This window comes from Lineus longissimus, chromosome 4 (assembly GCF_910592395.1).
Source record: "Lineus longissimus chromosome 4, tnLinLong1.2, whole genome shotgun sequence".
Lineage (NCBI taxonomy): Eukaryota > Metazoa > Nemertea > Pilidiophora > Heteronemertea > Lineidae > Lineus > Lineus longissimus.
In genome coordinates, this window is record NC_088311.1 from 3136346 (window position 1) to 3154554 (window position 18209).

At 41.2% G+C, this 18209-nt stretch overlaps 3 protein-coding genes across 10 annotated transcripts in view; 2 read left to right on the top strand and 1 right to left on the bottom strand.

The window, feature by feature from the left end:
• Positions 1 to 8713, bottom strand: part of LOC135487101 (axotactin-like) — a 61928-nt gene extending 53215 nt beyond the window's left edge. For 5 of the 7 annotated variants that reach the window (XM_064770476.1, XM_064770480.1, XM_064770481.1 and 2 more), the window contains exon 1: positions 8495 to 8711. The gene's annotated coding sequence lies outside the window, so the exon portion shown is untranslated. Of the gene's footprint in view, positions 1 to 8494 lie in introns of all 7 variants that reach the window. The other 2 variants (XR_010446776.1, XM_064770483.1) reach the window with 2 other exon arrangements.
• A 1909-nt stretch (positions 8714 to 10622) lies between these two features.
• LOC135486326 (XK-related protein 6-like) lies at positions 10623 to 13558 on the top strand. 2 transcript variants are annotated; one of them, XM_064769029.1, is made up of 3 exons: positions 10623 to 11367; positions 11892 to 12094; positions 12604 to 13558. In XM_064769029.1, the coding sequence occupies exons 1-3, from the start codon at positions 10904 to 10906 to the stop codon at positions 13275 to 13277; spliced, it is 1341 nt and encodes a 446-aa protein (XP_064625099.1). In that variant the 5' UTR covers positions 10623 to 10903; the 3' UTR covers positions 13278 to 13558. The 2 variants fall into 2 exon arrangements, with proteins under 2 accessions (XP_064625099.1, XP_064625100.1); XM_064769030.1 differs by having other exon boundaries at positions 11892 to 12159; positions 12604 to 12804.
• A 561-nt stretch (positions 13559 to 14119) lies between these two features.
• On the top strand, positions 14120 to 17874 carry LOC135486405 (BTB/POZ domain-containing protein 19-like). The gene is made up of 8 exons (XM_064769166.1): positions 14120 to 14271; positions 14652 to 14877; positions 15133 to 15186; positions 15531 to 15659; positions 15886 to 16017; positions 16291 to 16416; positions 16694 to 16812; positions 16981 to 17874. Exons 1-8 carry the CDS (start codon positions 14186 to 14188, stop codon positions 17054 to 17056), a joined length of 948 nt encoding a protein of 315 aa, XP_064625236.1. The 5' UTR covers positions 14120 to 14185; the 3' UTR covers positions 17057 to 17874.
• The last annotated feature ends 335 nt before the right edge of the window (positions 17875 to 18209 follow it).

Genomic DNA, 18209 nt, shown 5'->3' on the forward strand with positions numbered 1-18209 from the left:
TTAACCTTGAAATTGATCTGATCCAATTGATCACACATCCCAGACACAATATCCTCACTGTGGATATACCTACTCCTCATTTGATCAACAGATACTCATAAGAAGATAAGGATGCTCTTTTTACAAATTTCATGATTCATGCATCCGTATCCTTCCTCGTCATAGTCAACATGACTTGAATTGCACAACTCTGACAAACCAGTGAATAATCAATGAAATCAATGAACAAACTTACAGAAACGACTCATCTCAAATTTACCGATATGATATCCAGAATTTGGAAAAATCCCTCAGTGGTATGATTTATAGTATAACTTTCAACAGTGTAAAGGTCTTCAGTAGGCCTCCGAATGCAGCCAATACTTACTTTCAAAACGTATTCATAAAATCGAATCCAAATCTTTCCCACACTTACTCACATTGTATAACCCCGAATGCATTTTACAGTTCAACAAGGACATTCAAAATGACTTAACTCTAGATTAGTTCGAATAATATTTGCAGGTTTTATGGACCAAAAGAGTTTATCAACAAAGCATATAAATCCTCTTAGCCCAAAAAGTCATACAGGACGTACCGAGACTAGTCCGATTACCTTACATGGAAGTTTTTCATTGGCACTTCAGCCAATTAGTTTCGTCACACAATTGATAATGCCGATTGATATACTTGATATAATACCCACTTTAGACATAACAAGGCAGTAAACTTTTAAGTCGCCCTTTCAAGGTTGACAGATATCCGTATGGAGGGGGTGGCTGGGTGTGTCCCAACTGTGTCACAATTGCAATGGTCACAACCTCAGAATGATCTTTGACTCCACCTCAACCAGTCCGACACAAATGCCCATATATCACTTTCCAGGTTGACGACCCCTGTCTCCCACTGTACCTTCACAGAACAACAACACCAGCCTATGCCTGGAGGCAGTTTCCCCGAGTTCCCACCACCATATCACTGTAATGTGCATTTCTCATCCAAGTCGACAATAAAGTTGCTACGCTCTGTTTAATGTTCTTCACACACTTTAATTCAGTTTCGGTTTTGATCCATAGGGTATTTAATTGTGATAAATAACTTAAATGAATTGATCAAAAGCGGAAATATGACCCAGTGCCCATCACATTGTTATAGTTGCCTAGCAACCATTGGCAAATGTAACCCACTTGCACTAGCTTCAACAAATCCATAGCCATTGATGCTAAAATACGAAAACAAATATACATCCATGAGCCACGCTTAAGCCATCATAATCAATGCACGTTTTTGAAGCAGGAGGAATTGACAAAGGGGATGAATGAGTCTGACCTTGAAGAGCCTTAGTCATCGAATGTGACAGTTGAAATTACCTGCAGCACCCCCTTGACACGATGAGATGAAATATGCAACTACAGCAATAGTGCAGACACACTGAGAGACACTGCAGAAGACAGGGCATGCAGGGCGTGAGTCAGAAGATCATGGAGCTGGTTCCATTATTGGAAACAAGAAGCTATCAGGGAAGGAGGATTCACAACTAATCTGGAAGAGTGCATAGCTCGTTATGAAAATGTCACTGGATTTGGATTACGTCGTAGTGACTAACAGTATGGAAGTTGAAAGGGGACAGAATAGTACATCTTTGAATCAGTATAGAAAGCAGCACTTCTTCCAGCAGATTCCCTATTTACGCTATTTACTGAGGTGAGGGGCACCAGTACCTATCCAAATTCAGGCCACAGATTACCTTACCTATCCTAATCTAGGTCAGACAATCCTACTTATCCGAATCTATGGCACAGATTATCCTACCTATCTAAATCTAGGGCACCGTTTACCATACCTATCCAAATCTAGGTCACATTATCCTACCTATCCAAATCTAGGTCACATTACCCTACCTATCCAAATCTAGGTCACATTATCCTACCTATCCAAATCTAGGTCACATTATCCTACCTATCCAAATCTAGGTCACATTATCCTTCTTATCCAAATCTAGGGCACAGAATATCTTACCAAGCAAACTGCAGCAGCACATGTCACACCAACAACAGCAGTTAAATTGATCTATCATTTCATTTCCAATGGTTTGAATCAATATCATTGAAAAACAAACATTTACCGGTACCTTCTTTTATGGCCAGCTCAGACGTTGGTCATTCTCCAACTAAGCACCGATATGTTTCAAATACCAGTACTCAGCGCCTAATGAAACAAACCATGCTCTTATGGTCTGTTTAGACACCAATTTAATATCCGACCACGTCTGTAGACACCATTCATCACTCCAGAGACCTCATCCACTGCTATTTGAGATGTACTGGGATAGCCCAATAATTATTGGAGATTTTTCACACATTGTTAGCGGTTACATTGAGGACTACTTCTCTGAAGTATGCAATTTCTCCAACTAACATCTTTTGACGTAGAGTTGTATGTTACGAACAGCAAGTATTATTTTGAACAACCAAAGGGTATGGTCGGACCAAGACGGCATATCGAATGCTAATCCTTGATGGGTCAAGCTTTTCTACTGATCTTTGCATTCTTGGTAGTTGTCATATGAGAGTATCACCACGACAACAGTTGACATATCTGAGCGCTATCGCTACACAAATACAAGGAAAAGAATACCAAATGTAGTGTTGCGGGTATGAATCAAGGTTGCTGATGGATAGAGCTATCAGCAATTTTCTTATACATTGCCGGCTTTATGCCATGAAAGTTTTATTCGAAGTAAGATTGGACGTGAAGAAGTGTTCATCTCTGGCGATCCCTCTGGTTGTGTTTACCCAGACCATGGCCATTTGCGAACAAGTCATGCCATAAATTCAACATCCTAAACACATTTATAACATAGTTGGTGTCGGGAAGGATATTGTTAACAACATCCATAGGCAGTAATTTGGGGGGAAGAATCATAAAGGCTAGCCATTTGGACCACCGCCAAGCTATAAATTTGGCTTCATCAGTGATATAAGTTTTTGGCGGCATGGGATGGCCAGTTACAATGTATCAGCATCAGACTAGTTTCTCTTTTACTGCCTGATCCAATGGGGGCAAAACACTTTGACAAAGGATCCATAACTGACTTCATGCAGATAAAACAGGTATGGCTAAGTGCCTTGCCGAAGGACGAGAACCTTTCACAAGGGACATAATCTGACTCTGCTTTTCCTCATGCAACAATGCAGGAAGCCATTTTGTCCAATATCCCTTTCATAGTGTCTAATTATGCAAAACATCCAAATTGTGGATTTCCTGCAGAATGTCAAGGGGACTAATATTCTATATTTACACCCTTTCATTAGGTTTGTCCTCCCACAACTGATTGGACCCCTGCAAAATATAAGTACCCCCTGAAGGTCTTGAATCTGATGATGTCACTCCAAATAGCCAAGTTGCTTGAGGCAGTTTGGAAGACCATCTGACCATCAACTGCTGCAATCATGTGCTTCTGCTAACAATAAGGCTGTCATAGTGACAACTTTTACTCTGTGACACCTACAAATAAAATGCTGAAATTGCACCACCTCACAATGAAATAGGTGCAATTAAAATTTTTCATTTCTTCATAATTTTTCTGCACTGTGTGACAGTATCCATGCATTCTTGCTATTCATGCCTCCATGAGATTGCGAATGATTGCCATTTGCACTTTCTAACCTGCGCTGTCTAACATGTCTAACCCGCTGTGAGTACATCATGTCTGTAATTCCACCATCAAAATACATGATGCATACTCACTGCTTTAACAACTGCAATTTTAACAAGACGACAGTACCCCATTTTGAAAGATATGACGGCACTCATTCATTCCAAACAAATCACATGTTTTATTACACAAGAGGAGTACTGTTTGGTCATCTGGCCCCGAGAATTTGCAGAAAAGTCATATCAAAGAGCGTCTGTCTGAGCATTCTCTGATTAAGAGTCCCTTTTCCATGCAAAAGAGTTTCTTTTCCATGCATCATGACCCCAAATCCCTCTCTGAATACCCTTCAGCCATATTCCATAAGTCTCCGCACTGACCAAGACCTTATGCCGTGTGTCTCCTCAAAGTACCTCACCCCTTATACTTTTATCACGCCAAATTTGTTGCAACTATCAATATCTAAATTCGCATCTTAGGCAAAGTCTTCCAAGGCACCTCCATTTATATGAGAAACACCGATGATTTATCACCATCAAACACTAATGCATCTGCATGTATTATATCTTACGCTTCATTTTCCTAATACATTGGTAGAATGAGTTACTTCCTTTCAGCACGTTACTCTCCTTCCTGCTAACAAAACGTTCCACATCTCCCTGAATAATTTTGTGGAAACAGCCAAGAGTTCCTTAGCAACAACACATTGGAGCTGCGTCTCAGACCTTATACAGACACATTACCATGGAAACCAATTGATCATGTCACGTGGACAGCATCTCAGACCCTTTTGGGAGGACTGTTCTATGGGTTCTGTGGTTTATTGAAAGAATAACAACTTGTTATCTTGTGTTAACACTGTCTTCTAGGAATGATACAGCAGATAACTCTTCCATGCGAGGTGATTGGTGGTAGGGGCATCTGGAACTGACCACACCAACTGTCACCAGGCGAGAGATACATGCAGGTACCCCTTCCCTGCAAGCAGAGTAACGGTATATAGATAGGTAAGGCATACATTGATCAACTGAAGCCTTGTGGAGCACTACTCTCTAGCTGTGACAGCAAAAACAATGTCTGATGACAAAGAGATGATGAGCGTTGATACTGCCAAATGAAAATGGCCTATGAGCCTGCTTGACATCAAGGACATGGCTTATGCAGAGCAGAAGTTTTACAGCAATGGAATATCTTTGTGACCATAATTATCGCTAAATCTCACACACTGATGAGTTTGTAGCATTATCCGACCTGTATGCACGTTCTCTTTGCAGGAAAATTATGTATTCATGCCTGCATTCCGATGACATGAAAGGTTGATGCGTCAAAAGAAAATGGCCGATGTCCCAGTCATCATTGGATGTTGGTGATGCTGAGAGAGAATTCACCCATAAAATTCCTTTACAGTCAGAAACGAAACGATGCTGAATCATGCATCTGGCAGTGATGCATATTAATTGCAGCAGCGTTGCACCTGCATGAGTTCTTTGCAGCAAAAGGAAATAAGCACCAAAAGCAAGGAGAGCGATTCGGCCCAGTTTAGTCACCACAATTACAACTGAGGGTAGAAAATGCCGCTCTATTTTGACATAATCGGAAGTAGATCGTTTTATTATGGCAATAATCTGCCAGATCGTGGTCGTTCATCATCATCAATGTAGTAATTGTTCACTAAACATCAATTACAAAATGCCTCGACTGGGATGGGAGGAGGAGCTGAATTAAAACAAGACAAATGTTGCTGCTAATTTGACAGCAGGGGCCGCTAATTTTACAGCCGTTTATGACAAATTCCAATACACTGAGTATAGGACCTATAGTTATCTGAAGATGTCCTGAGAGAGACCACATCAACATGACAACTAAATGAGTTCTGGGGACATGGAAAAAAATCACAATTTGTAATTTTCTTCTTCAAAGGACCTTATTGGACACTTTATTAATGAATTGGGGACATGGAGAGAAATTACAATTTCATATGTATTTGTTCTCCGACAGACGAAGTTCCCATTCTAATCTATTTGGGAAGGCTCTGAATGCAATGGAAGCAGTAGACAAAGGCCCCAATGTCTGGAGAAGAATAGATGAATCTCTTGGGCTCATCTCAAAACAAATATATCTCTCCTGAACAACAGAAACCCATTTATCGTGTGGGTTTTCGACAATATACACATGACAAGTACTGTATCTCTTTTGGTGGATAAAGAGAAGATCGTTGCAATCTTTTTTTCCCACGAGCTGGTCCTGCAGGCTGCAATTACAGGATTATGCAGGCATAAAAACAACAGCCTCTCTAAATTGCTTTTCATAAGGAAACTGAATAAATTATTGTAGCCTACATGTTAATGTAGCAGGTATTTTCGAAATGGCATCCATGAAAAAATTTATAAGTACACAAAAAATTTTTTTGCTCAAAATGAACCAACATCACCAAAAACTTCAGTGCCAAAAGTTTTTTGATTTTGAAAATTTTGAAAATTTTTTTTTAACTGACTGACTCATGAAAAAATACAAAAAAGTACAAAAACTTTTTTCACTTTTTTTGCTCAAAATGAACCAACATCACCAAAAACTTCAGTCCCAAAAGTTTTTTGATTTTGAAAATTTTGAAAAATTTTGAACTTCTGAAAAAGTTCAACAATTTTGGCGGGAAAACCTAATCATGCATTTTATCCCCGGATTTTCAACTTCACCACAGCGACCACCCCGTTAATGTGACCATATAACCTCGCTCCCATGAGTGGTCGTGTTACCGGGGTTCCACCGTATATACAGCACTTAAACTTGAGTATCATTGAAAATCCTTCAAATATTTTGGATATTGTTGTGGAAACAGTTGCTATTTCTACAAAAGGCTTCAAATCACTGAGGGTTAACAAACATATTCAATCCCCAACAGCAATAGGCTTAGCAGATGTTGGAGTGTTTTTAGAGGTATGAACATCATCGATTCTGAAATGTACAAAAGCTAATTTTACAAAAGATCAATCATGGATGGCCCTGATATGGCTGATGTGGCTGCTGTACCAGGCTGTTACAGGCTGAGAACTGGCCAACGCATGGACTCAAAAGATCAGGTATAATGTGAGAATATGACAGCTGGTCATTCACAAAGACAACTCAAGGACAACTCAACTGATGACTTCAGCCTACAGTTCTGTGCATCCATTTCCATAGTGCAATGTGGAAACATCGCATCTGAAACTATTGAAGTAGCCTCCGTGGCATTTTGAAGGACAAGACGTCATCTCATTTTACCAGCCAACTACGAATATTGAAGCATGGTCTTGAAGTGGACATGCCTACTGAGCCAGTGGATGCATCTGTCACAAAACAAAGTTTAAGGATAGCACAAGTGTTAATTGTGGACAAGCCTGCATTCGTTAATATCCCTGTGGTTACTTGGCTATTTGCTCCCTCCTCTTATCTCGAGTTCAATACTTTTTCACACTTATCATGTTGACAGTCTGTCGACAATTTCATTTTTCATTGAACAATTACCAGTCAAGGGCCTGCTCGAGAAATGTTTTCTAATGGCATCAATTTCAATTTAGAAACTATAGTGAATTAATTAAGGGCCGTTGATATTGTACTTTAACTCTGGTTTCCCAACCATATGAGGGAACCAGTATGTTGATGATAAGGTACTAAAGTTAGGAGTGTTCTCGGTGCCTTCTAGTCCTCCCTTGGTAAAACATCAAAGTGGAGAAATTTGCCCGATGCCCTACCTGGAGCATCCCTGGGGCAGAGTCCTTTCAAAAAAGAGGTAGCAGGGTATCTGTGTCCAACATGCCCCAGTCAACTGTGAGGTATTGTGCTAATCTAAAGTACACCAGCTTGACCGATAATTGATAGAATAGAGTAGGTTGAACAGATATTTGAAAATATCATTCATAACTTCAAGTGTGTGTACTAATAAGAATGAACCAGGTTACTTGTCTCGGTACAATTTGAGTATGTTTTCGATAACCAAATACTTGAACTATAAAAGGAAACGAACAACTTCCAGCATGTCGTAGGTTACCTGAGGTTGTCTCTGATGAGCCTAGATAAAAGGATATGTTTGAGTATACATGACATTGAAAAGTCTCGACATAAATAGATATGCCACTGCCAAACTAGTAATAACTAGTCTGCCGTCATTCCCAAATTAGACAAAACTTCAACTAAACATGCACCACTCTGCCCCTCTCCCAACTAAATATCATGATATTTGGCAAACATTATATCAAGGCACAATCAACTACCGGCTATGTGTATTCTCAAAAAGATTATCACATCACAGCAACAACTAGCTAACTATAGGCATAAAGGCAACTGGCTACAACATCAAAGCAATGGCAATTAATATTGGTACCTTGTTGCCTTCATGACATAGGCCTATATCATACTCACTTACTACTACTGAAATAAATATCTGCAACAAACATGTCCATGGTAGGTTGCAGAGATACAATGAAACCTCCCTTAGCGGACACCTCTCTATTAAGGACAACCTCTCTATTAAGGACACTAGTTTTGGTCCCAAATTGAAAGTTTCTATTCAATTTGACCTCTCTAATCAGGACACCTCTCTATTAAGGACAGCACTTGCCAGTCCCGAAGGTGTCCTTAATAGAGAGGTTCTACTGTAGATAAAACAGCATACCGGAATACAATATGACACACATGATGAGACAGGTTATGCCACAATGATAATGTATATGTATATACCTGTACCTGATAGAGAGTGATATGAAGTAGGGTACACATACCGCCTTATACTAAATGGTGGTGATATAATAGTGATTCTACACCGTCAGTCTGAATCAGTCTATGATGACGATATCAAGCCCATTTCGATATGGAAGATTCACCTACCAGTAACAGTCCTCTAGTAGTAGCGCCCATGAATAACATAATGAACCGGCTAAATGATATAGACTAAGGTCTCTTATCCAGCGCAGTGTAATAACAAATCCAAAACAGAATAAAATTTGACAGAAAATAATGTCCACTGAAATCCTTATATGATTATAATAACGGTGCGTTATTGGAATACGTTGTGTCCATGTACTGTACACATATCATAACGACCACTAAGCTTGAGATATCATATTGTGCTGGGTCGTGATCGATAATGGCATGGGCGCGTCCACTGTGCGCGCGTGGGGGTGCTGGGACCAGGATGCTGAGAGAAGGGATGGAAGGGGATGTAAAGGGTCCTTTTCCATTTCCAGATTTGAATACGTTTTATGTTTAAAGCAATAGTCGGCTTTTTATTGTAGTATGTTTGTTCTTCTTCTGGTTCATAAGTGAACTATTTTTCTGAAGGTGTTTGATGCTTTTTCAATTTTGTTCGATAGTCAGTAGAAAACGCGTTATTCGTTGATTTCAGTACGCGCAAGTCCTGGCGCGAAAGACCCCTTCCCGCCACGTGAGTGTACGCCGAGACGCGAGTTCACGTCACCCCGCTATTAAGACGCGAGTCACTTCCTTTTATCGTCGCAGTTGCGGGGTAATTAAGCGCCATCAGCGTGACGTTGGAAAAATCGATATCAGCACCATGACGTCAAGGGGTAGATCCTAGCTCCAGGAAAGGCCTTACTAGTGCATCGTTCCACGTGGAAAGTGTCGATGCGTGGAGAGCTAACTCGGGTCAAATCGGATTCAGCGCGATAATTCAGTCAGATTTGGAATTTTCCTGGCATGAACAGTAACCACTTCTTGATATATGAAGAAGTTAGGCAAGTGCCACAGCAACATGTATGGGATCAATGCCGAGGGATATAAATGGTATTACACAAACCCTTGGGCTGCGCCTAGCCCAAAAGGTGATACAGTGAATCAGGGGGTACAGCTTGGAGAAATCATTTTGTCGGTGTGCTGCGCCTGGAAAAAAAGCAGGCTGAAAAACCCCACACGGATAAGATTTCACCATGGTGAGCATGGTTAACTCTCATTTACCATGGTGAACACCGAATTCACCATGGTGAATCCCTGATCATTAAAATGCCACCAGATTTTTTGTCTTGTCCCGAATAGATGTGACATGATCCAGGTTGTCTTTTCTCCAGGATTCTAGTTTTGTGTAGCTGTCCATCTGACTGAGGAGAGCAGGAGATCAAAGTCACCGTTAATTACATAAAGAGACTACACTGGACCTGACATTTAGGACAGTTATACCAGGTTCTGGTCAGTTTTTAAACGAAAGTCCTTCCTCCCTTGCTCCCCATGTTGTGCACATACCAGGTTCTGGGCCATTCCCTCCCCGTAGCTCCCCTGCCGTGGACCATCGGTACTACAAGAAACGAACAGACGACGTCCCCATGGGAGGAATGCGGGCCGAATTTGGGTGATATATAAACAACTTGACTGCATATGTATAGTAAGATAAGCCGCATGATTAAACCAGGTTCATACTTGCTTAGACATGATGAATGACGGATCTGCGGTAGCTGGTTTGGGGTTCCAGCTGTAAATCGTCCCCCGCCCTAAAAACGGGCGATATTTTTGATTTTATTCAAAGTATAGTTCCAATTTCTTAGCTCAGGTGGAGGCACATGACAGTGACGACAACTTTGACGAATGTTTTATCATGATAGTTGAGTTACTGGCATCAGTATTAGTTTGCAGTCATTTCATCCATTCATGGCATGAAACAAGTGATTGACATCACAATGATTGGCTACATTCATTCCTAAGGGAGCATGGATTGTCGTCCAATAATTTTTCAATACTAAACGGAGAAGACAGAGCTACTCTCGATGTTGTATTAATATGATGAAAGACCGGTTTGGACGGCTCTCGTTCGATTTTACAGTATTCCGCAACTACAATGACTGTGTAAATTCCCCCAATCGTTGGCCGCGCGGATGCCTTTATTTCCCCTTTAAAAATGACAGACCTGGATTGACCTGAAACAAATGCTTTATCAACACATCCTAGATAATGAATGTAATCAATAGATATCAGCACACCAATTGTACTACATGCTTAGTGTTGCGACAGATCTGCTGAACATAGACGTCCAGTTGGTCACACTGATCAGCCGTGCCGAATTTTCACCGAAGTACTGCTGAGGTCGCAACCAGGAGACAGGACGTTAGGGATTGCGCCAGCACTAGCGTGTGGAGGAAGCTGTGGATGTCAGGATACGGACTTGTCTCAGGAAGGTTGTGTTATGGAACTACGGGTGATGCTCAGTGGTGATATGGCCACAGTTATAGCCTGAGCCTTGAACTAACCGCGCGGGCCGAATTCAAACGGACACATCCTGAGCTAGACGGTATGGCTCTTGAAAAGGCCGCTCTCGGAAGCTTCCTCGTGAAACGAAATCGCACCCGTCCACCATTCCCTGCGGCGAAGACACGAAGCGGCGGGTTGGACCAACCTGATTCTGCGGGGCCGTCTGCTACCGACGACGATGATGGGGAGAGACAAGGATGTGACTGGTCTTTGGCGACATTACTCCAGATCGTCAGCTACCTCGTCTTCGCTGTACTGTATATAATAGATTGCGGGTCCGATATTTGGACAGCTAGCGTCTATAAAACGGACCAAGAGGACCGGCATTTCTGGTTGACTTTCATTATTGTCGCTGTGTCCTCTGTGACTCTCGTTGTGATTAACCTCTACTGGTATTACTGTGAATATGAAGACGATAAGGCTGTGAGGCCGGATGGTATGCCGCCCAGGTGGGTATGGGCAGTGAGGATCATCTTCACGCTGTGCCTCCTCGGACCATTTCTTAGGTAAGTTGTGGTTTATTATGTGGAATGGGTGCCATCAAGAATTACTAAAGTCTTTATTAATTCTTGGTGCAATCGGTTAACTCGGGCTTCAATAATAAACAACCTCCGACCGTTGACAAATACCCCCAATATGTTTTAAAAAACGAACAAGAATACACAACATGGCCAACCAGTCATCTGGGAGACCATTGGTTCCAGCCATGTCTTTACATTGACACGAATGAAAGATTCATGCTGAAACTATTTGAACGTCATTGGGCGTTGTCAATATTGTACCAGTCAGTTTTCATCAGATGAAAGCACACTCAACATAGTCCAGTCCATAAGGCACAGCCCAGAGGCGGTTGCCCGTTCTCATATGTACGTCGAATGGACAGTCTCGGTAGTCCGTAGGTATTATCATGATGGAATGTCTGTGCAAAAAGGGACGATCCTGTTGTTTGGTGATTCACATATATTGTGCTTCATATCATGAAATGTGGTTGAGGGAGTAAACCAGTTTGTTTTATATGATTTCCTTTCAGATGTATAGAAATATGCCGCTTGGGGATGAAGAACAAACGAGCTGAGGACGAGCGGGTAAAGGAATACTACAAAAAACGCGCGGATCTTGAGATCCAAGATGTGGCGGTGCTTGGAATCATTGAATCCTTCCTGGAGTCGGCCCCACAGTTAGGTTTACAACTTTTCATCATGCAGACACAGGGACACGAGGAGAACTTCAGGCGTAAGCATAATGAGCACAGAGCATCCATCCTCATGAGACGTATTCTTGTTTTCTGCGAACCAAAGGTTTATATACCAACCTGAGTGGTTGTTGCATTATCTTCACACAATGCCAGCTAAGTCCCTATAACGTGGGTCTTCTTGACCAACTGTCTCTTTAGCTGCACAATCTGCCATCAATAGTGTCCCCAGATTAGCCTTCAGTTCACATTTGATCGGACAGATAGAGCATAGAACCTGAAGGAAACCACACTAATAATATTCCTCCACTCTCAGTTTGCAGACTACCTGCAATACACAGACGTTTCACCATACTGTTAACTCGGTCAAGATCCCTCTCGACTCCGCAAGCCGCCCCGGAACTTATTGTTGTACCCTGAGGCCTATCTACACATAGTCGTTCCATGACGCGTATCACGCACAAGTCAATATATATGCATATGTAGAGATGGGCCTTAGTTCCCTCTTATATTACTCCAAGTATACAAGCAAAATCTGTCTTCTTTTCAGTGTTCATACAAACTGCCTCCTGTCTTTCGTCCTGGCTGTCTTGTGCCATAGCTTTGGTATCGTACAGCCGCGCAAATCGAGTTGCCAGGCCAATGAAGGAACAACTGAGGTTACCAGCCATGCTTATGCTATTCCTGTGGAGGCTATTTACCATTGGTCCAAGGATACTGGCTCTGTCTCTTTTCGCCTCCATCATTGCCGTTCGCTATTACGTCCCAGTGGCAATCGCTTGTCATTGGCTGCTGATGACAGTTTACTTAATTTCGCGCAGGACAAATTATTGCAATGGGAAAATCTTTGAGATTTCATTCAATGTGCTTGTCGGTTTCGTATACATTTTCACATTTTGGAACATTGAGGACGGTCATACGCGCTTGAGGTATACATTCTATTACATTTTGATTTATCTGGAAAATCTAGGTATGGTAGTCACGTGGTTTCTTCTGACCACTCACGCGGGACAATGGTACTACATCCCCTCATTTCTTTTCGTGATAATAGGCTTCCTATTGGGCGTGGCATTCATGTTGGCATATTACAAGGGATGTCATCCGAAGACAATCAAATTATGCTTGACAGCAGACGACTTTGATCAGAGCGGACCGTACTCCCAAGACGCAATGCACCTTGATGAAAGCACTGCCGTCATTGACAATGAGGAGGAAAGGCTCTAGGCCTGGAACTCGCAGACAACGCCGGGTCGCAAGACACCAGGATACCAGCAACAACCCGCGATTTTTAGACTCCGATGCAGTCCATTTCGTCATCCTGATAGTCCGTCCTCTATCGGGCGACAAGACATAACCGGTCGACTACTGCGTCCGGAGTGTAGTGATTTTGGACTCCTGTTGATAATTATACTTCAACGACAAGCGCTAAAATTATTATCTGTGCTTTGTGTGAGCTAATATTAGTGTTACCAGAGTCTTTTAAATAAATGTTTTCGCATATTGTATCACGTCTCATTCTTATATAATAGCACTCCAGATGATGAATAATGAGATACAAAAGTGACGTGTTCAAGGTTACTTGATGATCAATCAACTGGATATCCGAGTGACTTGTGATAGGTTAAACTGTACTTCATCCTGGGGAAATCAGGGGTTAATGTGTGTTCGGTTAAAGTAGACATTTTTGGCTTTTGATTTATAAATAATATCAACCATAACAGAACTGACATTTGTCTCATGAAAACGATAATAAAACTATTCAGAATCATGATGACCAACGAATGCAAAAGAAAGACAAGTGACCTGCCAAAGATCACACAGCAGATGACCAAACGATTTCTTCTCAGCCTACAAGACCAGCTCTATGGAGACCTCCAACAGCTGCAAAACACCACAGAATATATCAGAAGATCGGACCTGACTGTCTAAAGCGAACGAGAAGAAGAAGAAGAAGAAGAAGTTGACAACGACCCAACAAAAAGTCCCAGGGAGCGAAACGACTTCGATTTAGCGATTTGGAGCGAAACTACTCCAGGGGCGAAAAGGTTTGGGAGCGAAACAACCGTAATTCAAAGGCAGCGGTTCCGGTTTTTCCTGACAACAGATAAACAGTTTTTCTTGTAAAACCCAAAATGGCACAAAACGACAAATTTATGAAATCTGACATAGCTGGCTTTGCTTTTCATATGAAAAAGCTGTTAAATAACAAGGAAATGAGGTACTGAATTAATTACATTTGACGAAAAACTGGTCAGTCTGGTGTGCATGCATACTAGGCCTCTATCACACATGTCACACTGACTGTCTGTATTGTATATGCAGATACAATTTATACAGTTAGAGCCTAGGCCTCTATCTTTAGTGTGTATACAATACACATGATCATCATAGTATTGCTGTGAACAAAATTTTACAAAATGAGTAAGCAATGGCTGTGTGTGCATAATAATGTCAGATTTAGTTCCTATCTTAACTAGCCCTGATGCCCTGAAAATGCATTGGCACTAGAATATTGTTCAATTAAAACTCTTCAGTGAATGATACTTTTACTTTTGCTGTTTCATCTATCAAAGTTTGATTTTAAAACTATCTTTTCAGTGATATCAAATTCTTAATCGGTCCAAGCAGAAAAACTGTGTATGCCCACAAGTGTATCTTAGCCGCTCGTTGTGAAGTGTTCCGTGCCATGTTCGTGGACCAAGCCAAATCTCCTCTTACCGATTCACAAGAGGTCCCGTTCGTTTTGTCAGATGTCACGCCTGAGATTTTCCTCACCGTGCTCGAATTCATCTACACAAATTGTGCCACTATCTCTGGAAAGATTGTAAGTACACAGAAACTTGGAACAGTATTCAATGAAGTCTTTAGTTGACAGCTTTTTGCGGTTATTGCAATGATTATGATAGCATGGGTTTAACGTTCATATTTCCATAACGTAAAATGTATTGAATATCACAAATTATATTAGCCTGTTGTATGGTTTTGTCACTGGGATTGGAGCTATAGTACACTTCTGCATATTTAATGAATCTGAGAAAAAGTTCATTTGAGCAATAATAGTATTTCTTAAATCTTGCAGGTGGTGGATATACTAGGAAGTGCCATTGAATATGGATTAGATGATCTCAGAAAGGTTAGAAAGGGCGAAGCTCATCACCCAAGATTGAATCAAACAGATGTTGTTTTGTATATGGGATCAACTCCTGTGACAAAGGTTAATCTGTAAAGCAGCAGTTCATGAAAAGTAGTGAGTTGAGAACTGAATGTTATGAAGCTCCCCACAATAATGAGCTTGGATCCTTTGTAATAAGTCTTTGAGGTTAATGGATTTGTAGCTCTTGACGCAGCGCAGTGATAATTTTACAACTACATTGTACCTACATTGTACATTGTGCATGGCTCCTTCATCTCTGCTCCACCCTGACAACCCGAATCCTAATATCTTCACCAGTGCGCTAATCATGCTCGTTATTTCAGTTGTGTGTGACCTACATGCTCGAGAACATGAGCGCGAGTAACGCTTGTGAGGCTATGCAAGCTGCAGTGACGTACGGGCAGGATGACCTTAGAGAAAGAACGCTGTCCTATATCGAACAGAACACAGCGGTAAGTCAGGCAGTGGAGTGCACTAGTAGCCGTTAGCTGACAAGTACTAAGCTATTACATGAAAGATGCTCGAGTCTGATTCTGAACTGGTCGTTCCAGTGCAACCTTATTGATCTGGTAATGTCACGATAATGACAGAAGAATTCAAGGGACAGCCTTATTTGACAGTCCTAGAGTACTAGTCGATACATCTAACTGTAACAGTGACTCATTTTCTTCTCTTTAGAATGTCCTGCGGAGTAAAACATTCCATGAGATGTCTGATGATGCTGTGTGTATTGTGTTGAAGAGTGACCGTCTCCTGATAGATGAGTTGGATGTGCTATCGGCAGTGCGAGAGTGGGCTACAGTAAACTCAGTAAGACATATTATAATCTATGGCATTGTCCACTTGAGCAATCCTCTTCCTGACTTTAGATAAGAAGCATGCTTTGATTTCAACGACAATAAATCCACTCTGCTACACCTTCTTTATTAGGGAGTTGTTCAGTGGGATGCCTTCACCACAGCTCGGAGCTTTGGTAGCTGAGATTACTGTTGAGACTATCTGTTCTCTAGATATGTGGTGATATCTTATTAAATTATGATCTAGAAATCGAAACAAGTCATTTCTTAACACTTTCTGCTCCAGGTTGTTGCAGGCAAGAGTGTGCGCGAGACCAGCAGGAAAGTCATTCCGCATGTTAGACTACCACTACTGTCTGCCGAGGAACTGACAATGGTCGAAAAGGATAATGAAAAAGATAATTTGATACCAGTAGGTCCATTTTGCAAATTACAAAATCCGAGGCTGGTTGGAAAACTCAAGCAGAGAAGTATGAGCCAGTGGTTGAGAATTTATTACTTGAAATTAATTGATAAACTGCTGGCTAGTGTGCAAGTTAAAGAGAACCCCACCAGATGGCAGGAGTATCACTTCTTGATTGAAACTGCATTATCTCCTCAGTTAAATGATGCTGTCTAAATCTACATCATTGGGCAGCAAGGTTAGTAAGATCAATCGGAGTTGCAGCATTGCTGATTTTCACTTGCAGATGGATATGATGGCATTTGCTTGGCGGTTTCATGCCCTGAAGAAAGGAGACAGGAACAACCCACTTACCAGGCGAAGGAAAGGCACCGTCTTAAGGGAATGCCACAGGGCATTGGAGGGGTTAGTATCTTTATAATAATGATGAGATTTCTTAGGTGCTAAGTCTGGATCCCTGCCGATTCATCACTCAAAACAGTTCCAGGAGCTATGAGCAGGGGGCCCGTTTGTGAATACTTGTAACTTTATTCTGACAAATAAAGTAAAATGTGCTTGTCTCTGATCTTTCAGGAATCACTCAATAGATGATATTGGTGATAACGTGATGCCAAGCAAGTCTGGCCGTAAACAACATGGTGGAAAATGATTCAAAGACCAATCACAAAAAACTGGACCTGTGATATTTCATTCCAATCAAGTGCACTGCATAAGATGCGTATGACGACTACATTTGACAGCAAAAGTGATATCTAGTCGCCAATTGAAAATGAGCAAATTTGCCAACATTTTCAGCTTTGCCATATTTTCATGGTTTACAGTACAGTATGTTAGGTCTGTACAATCGGAATTTCTGGTCAAATCCTTTGAATTTTGATTATTTTCATCGTTGTGCCAAAATCAAAGTTCACATTGTTCTACCTAACAGGAGGATGAAGAGACTAGAGGAGTCAACCAATCTGATGATTTTAACCATTGAGCTGTTTTAGTGCATGGCTGTGAATACGACGGGTTGTGACATTTGTAAATGTAGAACTTGTATTGATAATTGTTATTTGTCTTCATGTACTAAATATTGTGATGTCGGGAGTATTTGTTAATTAGGTGTCTATTGCGCCGATTTTGTATTTGTTTTTCTAATCAGAAATGTTATACATGTATGTGTCTTCTTTGCATTTTAGAGTTGTATATCAAATATTTTCTTTATTGTAGAGCTTTTAATATTCATACTGGCATACTGTTGGGTTTAGAGCGGAAATAACCATGTGTATCCCTTCAATCGAGGCACTCCCTGTGGTTACGAATTGTTATTTAGAGATATTGAAACCATTTGAGGAATCAATCTGAATATATATTTCATTGCTCCGTCCCTCATCCTCTGGTGAGTTTGTCAAATCCAACCCAGGAAAGCACGTTCAATGACAGTCGCAGCAGATCATATGTTATAAAAGTAAAGTTATTTTGTCAATAAAGAAATGTATTTTCATATTTTGATTTTTGTATCATTCTATAAGTTTGAATCGCAGTTCAGTCTCACAACTGCAACTGTGATTTCAGTACAGCAGGCATCAAGCCTCTTCTATTCCAATACGGTGCATCATCACGATGCCCTCGACAATGCCAGTCACAACCAAGATTAGTTCCGTCATTCTGTCAGATGGCAGCAGAGTGGCACACAACATCCCCACCAAGTACGAGGTTCAACCCTAGATGATTTGATAGAGGTCTACCAATGACCATACTGTTTTTAACCAATCTGAAGACATCATCAGTTGTTCACACTAAGGGGTTGATGTTTGTAA